This window comes from Oryza brachyantha, chromosome 8 (genome assembly GCF_000231095.2).
Source record: "Oryza brachyantha chromosome 8, ObraRS2, whole genome shotgun sequence".
NCBI lineage: Eukaryota > Viridiplantae > Streptophyta > Magnoliopsida > Poales > Poaceae > Oryza > Oryza brachyantha.
In genome coordinates, this window is record NC_023170.2 from 744,196 (window position 1) to 753,235 (window position 9,040).

Genomic DNA, 9,040 nt, shown 5'->3' on the forward strand with positions numbered 1-9,040 from the left:
GTTTTTTGCGGCGGTGTTTGTCACAACGGCTGGGTGTACTGGTTTAGTACCCATCCTTGGGGGTGTTTAGTTAGGGAAATGGAAATTTTTAGATATCACATCACAGTAAGCTGAGTATCTTGACATCAAAAGATATAAGTGTTAGACACAATTCGTGGTATCTTTTAAACAATGTATTGTTTCTAATATTCACGGCTTCACTCAAAATTTATATAAAAAATTCTACTTTTCTATTTGTTTTTTAAATAGATAGATAGGTACATACACATAATATTCTTGGAATAAAAGAAGGATGTAAATTATAATAAATTGGTACTAGTGTAGTGCAGTGATATCCTTCTAAAATAGATAGATAGAATTATACAACTATTAAGTTTTTAAAGTTTTTTTTATCAGAACTAATTAGTATTTATTAGACATTGTAGTTGGCAGATATTGCCGTAGCAAAGAAATGAAAATATGATTAGAATGTAGCAAGCCCGACTATTCACTAATGAAGAAAAAACCAATTACACAAAAATACAATCACTATTAGTGAAGATATCCTAAGCAAGAAGAAAAAAACAATTTGATAAGAAACTCAAAAGATGATCCATGAATTAACACATTGGCTCATGCTTGTCCAATGTTGTAGCTACTTATCCTTGTTTCTGCGAGCATTATAAGACCTATCAATAATGTCGTGGTCTTAAACTAACTATTTTGTTTTCTTTCAAAATCTCACCCACTCTCCGCAGCATCGGTTAAAGCTAGCAAAATAGACTTTTGTTCTATTTGGCACTAGGATCACAAAAAGTATTACTGTATATTTGGTGATTAGTAGTTTTCCTAAGACAACGACTCGATTGGAACATACTCAATAGAAGAGGATATATAAGTTTAAGTTTAGTATACAAACAGATTGAAGATTGAAGATCGAAGCATTGCATTTGCATGCAGCTTGACATGAGAAGCACACACTAAAAGTGTGGCTTGAATACTTTCGCCATGTTGTCTACAGAAGCTTTATTGGGTATGACATTGGCATGGCTAAACTCCTGAATACATACACTATACCAGGCTAGGTACACTGCACAAATGGTTTCTTTGAGCATATAAACTCTGTCGCGGCATAGGAAAAATATTTCTTTTTTCAAACAAATTGTACACAGAGAAACATTTTATATTGATATAGCAAACAAATTACAAAATTATAGCACGACAGACTATAGTTTAATTAGTAAAAAAGCACCATCACATAGGAGTATATACCTGCAACTTCTGCACATATTCATAATGAAAGAATTAAGGTTGTGTTTAAGATGGCAGAAAGATAAATAAATTTTTAAATTTTTATAATATTTATTTAATGATATAAATATTGAAAAATTAACTAATCTAAAGTTAAAAATATAGTCTAGAAATATAAGATGAACTTGTATGTGTATATATATATATATATTAATAAAAACACGTCGCTTAGCAGTTTAAAAAGCGCATGTGCAAAAATCGATGAAGCTAACGTTTTGTTCAATTATTATATTATATAGGGTTGCGCGGACGATGGCTAATAGGTAGGAGTATGTTGCTATATGTGTGACAGCAACTTCTGACGAGATAATTAAGTTGTGGTAGCATGATGGGGGTGGTGCTTGACCGATTATGATGGCATTACAGGGATAGACACCTGTGTTTGTGGAGGATCGAGGCTGATGCTTGGCAACTGGTTGTACTAGCTCCGTACGGACCCTCGCTTTGCTCACAACGAAACTAATGACATTTGTACAACTTTATAAACACCATGATCTAAACGATCTGGAGAGTCTAACCATGGACTTACCTCTTCACCACAGCACTGTTGATGCTTCGTATGCAATGGATAAAACTTACAACATGTAATTGATCTAAGCAAAAAAGAGCACGAGCTTCATGTATGATACATGCATGGCCTCAACAACAATTTTTAGCTTGAAAAGGACCCAACCTTCTTCAATCTTGGCCCATATTCATGATAGCGCACGTTTTATATCTGCGCATATATTAAATCCGTTCCGTATCGCATTTTAAATTATCGGATTCGAATCTGATTCCGTTCTAAACAGTTTTGGCGTTATTCGGTTATGTGTCAATCCATTCAGGTTTGCCGCCCCCTATAAATTGTCTTGCATTTTCATTTTTTTCATTATCATCTTCACCATTCAGTTGCTTTGCAATCGATCCCCCACCTTCGTCCTACCGGTAGTTATCCTCCCTCATCTTTGTTCGTTTTCTTCAATAGAACTATCAAGTTGTACTTCTTTTGGTGATTCTAGAATCCATACCAATAGCTAGCCATTAGCTATTTGTGTGATAGGCATTAGCTATTAGTTGTAGTACCATAAACGAAATATATGTGATATGGTAGATTGGTAAAAACGCCAGCTTAATTAACCATCATTCGTTTACAATTATAGATCAACCATATGCCTAAATTAACAAAGAAAAACGCTAGAAGAGGTATGTTGGAATTGTATTGGATAGCATGGAATTGGTTTGGTTCATGGATTCTTTTGATGGAAGTGGCATATGAGTGGAAAAACCATTTTAAAAACATTAGTGATAAGAAATAGAGTTGTACTGAAATTTTTTTTTTATTGTTTACAATATATTATTGTAGTTATTTACTTAATCTTTTTGTTTTTTGAGATGAAATAGCCGGAGGTAAAGATGGTGAAGATCGTGAAGAGCAACAAGCCGTTCGAAGAGGACTACGAGCAGCTGCTCGGCGATGCCCGGGACATCCACCGCCGAACCGGCTGCACTGTCACCGTGCTCGCCGTCCACCCCATCACCGGCGAGCCCCACGAGGTCGTCGTCGACGGCACGGACGACAGAAACAACGACGTCCCGGCGCCGGACCACTTCACCGCCCCCAACGTGAGGAGGTACCTGCGCCTCAAGGGACGGCTCGGCGACACGACGCTCCGCGTGCTGAGCTCGGAGCTCGGCGGCAGCATGACGCTCCCCGAGGTGGAGAAGCTCATGTTCCGCGTCAGGGCGGTCAGGCTCGCCATGCTTAGGCGGTCCAAGGCGGCCGCTGCGGTGGAGCAGCGGCCGCCGGAGCAGGGGCTCAAGCTTGCAAGCCACCTCGTCGCGCTCGGCTCGTCGATCGTGAATCGGAGGGAGGAGAAGACTATCACGCTAACCATGTTTGGTTAGCTTAGTTTCAGCAAATTTCGTCGAACACTCGAACTCGAGGGTAATTCGTCATGGCTCGCTCGATCGAAGCATTTAAGTTTAGTAATTGTCGTTCAATAATTTCGTCCAGTGTAATGGACTGTTTTGGAATTGTAGCAGTTTCCTCTTTTTAAATTATAAGAATTTGAAATTTGGATGGTTACATTTGGATTTGAATTTAGAATTGGCCATTGCCCTGGAAGGTCTGTCCCACAGTCCATGTCGGCGGCACGACGTCGCCGAAGACGATGGCGCGGCCGTCGCTGGTGGCGACGCGGAACGAGAGCCCCTCGCCTTCGAGCCGGACGTCGCCGTTCCAGATCATGCCCCAGTTCCTCGACATGCCCATCCACCGGCCGTCGCGGGAGCCCCTGACGGCCATGGCGCGGACGTCGCCGGCGCCGCCGACGTTGAACACGAGCACGGTGACCCACCACAGGTTGCCCTTCATCTCGAAGCGGACGCCGCCGGACTTGCCGCCGCAGGGGACGCGGCGGAACGCGACGGGGACGATGCCGACGCGGAAGTCGGTGACGAGGCGGATGAACATCTTCTTGGACAGGTCGAAGTGCTTCAGCGGCGGGTTGCACCAGTTCTCGTACGGCTTGGAGTAGTTCGCCGGGCAGAGGTTGGTCGCCGTCACCGCCACCGCCGCGCCGGCGCGGCACGCGCTGCTACCCTGGCACCGTATCTCGTAGCAGCCGCCGCACGACCAGCCGCCGGCGAACATCGCCACGCTCAGCGCCGTCGTCTCCCACCCGTACCCTTGCCTGAACACGTTGTCGTACCCGCACGCCCCCTCTGCACCCATGCATGGACACGCATTACGACGTCCATCGCTCGCCGCCGGCCACCGCTGACACATCAGCAAGAGAGTAACTTACGCATGGTCTCGCCGCCGCTGTCGTCGCCGTAGAACGTGGCGTGGGCGTTGTCCCAGCCGCCGCCCTCCACGGGGGTGGCCGGCGACGATGACACGGCCAGGAGTAGGAGCGCCACCGCCACGGCGACAGTGGCCATGCTCGTGATCGATGAGGTAGCTAGCTTGAAACAGCGATCGATTTGTGTGTAAAGATAGAGACGACGACGATCGAGTCGAGTGAGCTATGTACAGGGTTGCAGCTGAGGTGGCGACAAAATTGGCATTCAATCAGCAAGCCATGCCAGGTAAGCATACCATTCACCAAATGGCATGAAATTGAATTCATTCATCCAAGTTTAATTTCATAGTTCCAAATTTCTCTTATTTTTGAGGGAAAAAACACTTGATATTTGACGAATCGAAGAATCGTTGTTCACAATTGAATTCTACGCGACTTACATCAAAGACGCATTTGCACGTATTTTATTATTTTTTATAGAAGGATATTTTTACCCGGCCTCTATATCCACTCGGATATATGCAGCCATTTTTATTTTGAGAAACATAGAAACTTAGCTCAAGTAGAGGACTTAGCCTCTCAAATACCCAAATCTGAAATTCATGTTCCTATGGAGATTTAAACCCAGGACTTTGGATATTAGCCCAATCATAATGCACGTATTTTATTATACTCATGCATCTGTGATTGCTCTTCTTATTATGTTATTAATCATAGATTTTGAGGTCTCCCTGCAATTTCCTGGTGGATGAAGTTATGTCGACGACTCAATTCCACCACTTTTATTTTTACAAAGTGCATCGACCCAGATATTTTTCAAATTTCAAAGTTTGGGGTATGAACTATGCATGGACTGGCAAATAAATACTAGCAATAAAGTCTTGAGATACTGCAATTAATCCTAGATTGAGTGGAATGAAGTGATAAAAGGTGGATCTTTTATGTGATATATCTTAAAATTACTGAAGATTAGCATGTATCTTTCACAATTAATGATTACTATACAAACCACCTGATTATAATTGTAGTAATTTGTTGGAGGCAAGATATTGACGTGCTATCGGTACATATCCCACATGCTTGGGTGAAAATGGAGGCCCATTTAGCCTAAGAAAGACTAATGGAAGGAGGGCCTTTGACTAGACCAAGAAGCCTTCGGTCACCAGGCTTTCGTCTCGAATGGTCTTTAGAATCTTTTATTTTTATATTTATGTTATTAAACATTTTAAAAAAAATTTATGTTTTCGAAAGTAGCAAATCTAAACCCCCTACACATAGCTAGTGTGAGTGTGAAATATATAACACCCATTAGTTGGGTGTGGTATTCTCCGTGGCAAACGACTAGAGGAGCGGGGGAAACTGTCGTTGGACAGAGAGTGTGAATTTTGTGGGCACCCCCTTTCACCTAGCTACTAGGCGTTTTATCTCTAGCAAGGAGCCTTACGAAATTGGCAAAGACGGGTAGGTGGAGGAGGCCTGACCATTTGCAAGCGCCCCTTTTAACGCCCTATAGCTGGTTTTCGTGCGCTCAGTTCAAGTGTTGTCCATGAAATTTTGTTTGAACGATCCTTTTGCTTCTGCCTGTTTTTTTTGAAGGTGAACCTTAGGACTCACTGTGTGTGTGTGTGAAAGGGCAAATTAATTTGGGACTGGACTTTTATGGGCTTGCAATGGACAAACATAATATAAAAATCCTCTATTAATGGCTTGCAATGGAGGCCCATAATACACAAAACCATAACTTTTTTATTTTAGATTTTGCAAGCACAAAGGCAGTTTTGTCCAAGCCATAAAGCTCAGTATTCCTTATATGGGCTGAAAAATCTATGGCAAAATGCATGTATGGGCTGCCTATATCATTCCAAGGCTAACACTTGTCACAAGAATTACACATAAGGCCATCTATCTTCACAAACTTCTCATGGGGCACTTCAAATGAAAATTTTGTCAACTTCAATTCAACTGGGCTTCACTATGAGGCTGACCGTCCTTTGATTTGTTGCTTTCCTTTTCTTGCACGATTACACTATGAAATGTTCATATAACTGCAAGTGTGTTTTGTTTAACACATGATGATGAGGTATATTGCGGCTATCAATAAGTCCATGATATCATTTTGTATGTTCCTTTCCTGGCTATATATTACCTTCTGTCACTTTTGTAAAAACATATATCTGTAAATATATTGTATATTATATATAGTTGGAACAAAAACTTCAACGCGCTAAGCAACACATGATCTTAAGAAAAATAGTTTTCAGATCTCTCGTATACTTTGATCACCTAAAGCTCGATATTTTCGCATTTGTTTATGCTTATAAGCCAAAATTTAAATTTTTAACATTAAATCTGGAGTTGATTTTAAAATTTTTTCACCAAAATTTATTTTATAGCCTTTGCTTTTATACTGCTAAGAATACATATATAAAATTTTTATTTATAATTTTTTGTAAATATATTATTTGATTTTTCCATAAAAAAGGCAAACAATCACTCCCTTTACATATATCATATGCATTTATAACTCATTTAGTGTACTTGTTGCTGTAAAATTTAACACATGTGTTTAGTCATATCAGTTAGAAAAAAGATGGCCGTTGGATCCATCTCGTGCTTTAGTCATAACTAGGGTTGAAAACAGTACGGAAAATCTCGACCATACTGGCTACCGTTTTCATTTTTTTGGACTGTTTTAGTCGGTAACAGTAATCCTCACAAACGTAAATGGTAACGGTAAAGTTATCCAGAAATGGTAACGGAAATGGTAATGTATTTTTTCCGACCGTTTTGTCGAAATTCCGTATTGAGCCCAAAATTTTCGAAAGCCCAGCCACTGGAAATTTCACAAAGCCCAAATACTCCTGTCGGCCCATTAGTCCATTAGCTCCTAAACCTGTACAGCACAGCCATAATAGTGGTTCAGGCACAACACACTCACGGAGACGCCGCCGCTAACACCACACTGCCGTCAGCTCGCTGCTTTAGGCAGTGTTTGTTGACAGTATTTCTGGGAGAGGTAGTATATACATCAAGAAAAATATGCATGTGAGAAAAAAAAACATGATGCTTCTGGTGACACTATGAAAGACTTTATAGATAGATGGTATAGCCCTCACAACACTATAGCAGGAGTCAAAAGCAGATCAAAAGCAAGCAAGTACACTATAGTGGTATATATACGCATGTCAGTAGCTGGCATAGCTTTGTGCATGACATGTCTCCTGGCCTCTATCTTCCACAGGGACTTCACCTGTACACATACAGTAACACTACTATACTGCACAGTAATATGTAGTACCTGTGTAGGCATGATTAATTCATGCCCATCTCACCCACACCACCCTGAACCTTTAATTTATTTCTTATTTATTCTATATATACCCCACTAATCAATTCTTACACACACTATATATGCACTGTTACAATAAGCCATAATGATTAATTGATTGTACAGTCTGGTTCAGTAACTTTATCATCATCATTATCATTAGCTAAGGACATATAGGAAGAACTTACTCCCTTCGATCATGTTTGTTTGATGTTTTGGATAAGTATTTTAGCTTATTTTCTTTATAATTTGCTTGTCCTAAACTCCAATTAATTCTGTTCGGAGTAGTAATTTACATCAATTAGTTTCAGCTATGGTTATGTTTCACTCAGCCTCTGCTACTAGCATAGTATCATTCACACTAGCATCAGCAACAATGAAAAAAAGTCATCAGCTTCTAATACAAATTAACCAAATTCCGCACAAATGGCTAAAAAGTTTTCATTTATATATATACTGGTCTATAAATTGACGGATACCTATTACCACTATTTGAACTAACACGCATTCAATTAAGGGGGAATTTATTACGATCTGAACATCTGATTTGACCATCTTAACTCACTCTCACATGCCTAAATTAATATGCTAATACTGCAGTGCTGGGACGTACAGGGAGAAAGAAGCAGGGCAAGTGATCAGGTGACGCCCTCGATCAATAGCTACGTACCCAGTAGCTACACTTTTCCTTGTAGCTCTCTCTCTCTCTCCCAAGTCAAACGCAAAAAGCAGAAACATGATGCACTCCCTTTTCGTTTTTTTATATTTATAAATCAAAATTTAAATTTTTAACTTTAAATTTTTATAAGTTTTTTACTTAAATTTGTTTTTTAATTTAATTTTTAGATCGTTAAAAATACGTATATAAAACTTTTATTCATAACTTAATTTTTATTTATAAATATATTGTTTGGCTTTTTCATGAATCTAATGGGTGTACTGTCATCTATGCTGTCATTTCGAGGTCATCGATGGCGAAGCAGAAGCTGATGATCCAAGCAGGTTGGTGATGATCATGATGCATTCTGCTGCTGCTGCTTTGCTTCTACTAGTCACCTATAAACTGTGGGTTGTTATTGATTTTAATCTTGATTAATTATCTATGTGTTTCCATGGCTTTTTCAGGAGTAAAGTCATAGCTAGCTCTGGCTTTGTTTGTGTCACCACGGTGGGGTGCACCACGGATTTCTAGTCGGTGCACGTCAGATCCGCCGACGTGATCGCCTATCTGCCACACGTGTTTAGTTGTTGCACATTACACAGTAATATCTCTGTTTTTGCTGTCGTCATCTGCTTTGTTAGCTTATGATAGCCGCAGGCTAAAATTAAAATTTTAAAACATAGCTGCTTACAGGGTTCATTTTATAATCAATTTTTAGTTATGCCTTTCAAACCAGGAATAATATGGATAAAAATTATGGTCATAGATTATTTTTCATTGTGTCATATATTTTTTTACGACATATGCTGAGTCGTTTCATTACATATCCCAATCCCAATGTTTACTGCTCACGCTATCCTAAAATGTAATAGTTTTAGCGTTTAAAATTAGTCCCACAGCATAACAGCTTTACACCTACATTTTCTTTTTATCCAATCACAAAATTTCACCACTAAAGTTTTGTACATATTTTGT

At 39.9% G+C, this 9,040-nt stretch overlaps 1 protein-coding gene across 1 annotated transcript; it reads right to left on the reverse strand.

Moving 5' to 3' along the window:
• Positions 1-3,373: 3,373 nt before the first annotated feature.
• Positions 3,374-4,215, reverse strand: LOC102719411 (expansin-A4-like). The gene is made up of 2 exons (XM_006659000.1): positions 4,080-4,215; positions 3,374-3,996 (listed from the first exon to the last, which is right to left on the reverse strand). Exons 1-2 carry the CDS (start codon positions 4,213-4,215, stop codon positions 3,374-3,376), a joined length of 759 nt encoding a protein of 252 aa, XP_006659063.1.
• Positions 4,216-9,040: the final 4,825 nt, after the last annotated feature.

Bases quoted from the DNA above. Each gene is read 5' to 3' on its own strand.
- LOC102719411 (XM_006659000.1), bottom strand. From the start codon at position 4,215: ATGGCCACTGTCGCCGTGGCGGTGGCGCTCCTACTCCTGGCCGTGTCA. The intron at 3,997-4,079 runs GTAAGTTACTCT...GCATGGGTGCAG, and splicing joins CAGCGGCGGCGAGACCATGC to AGGGGGCGTGCGGGTACGAC.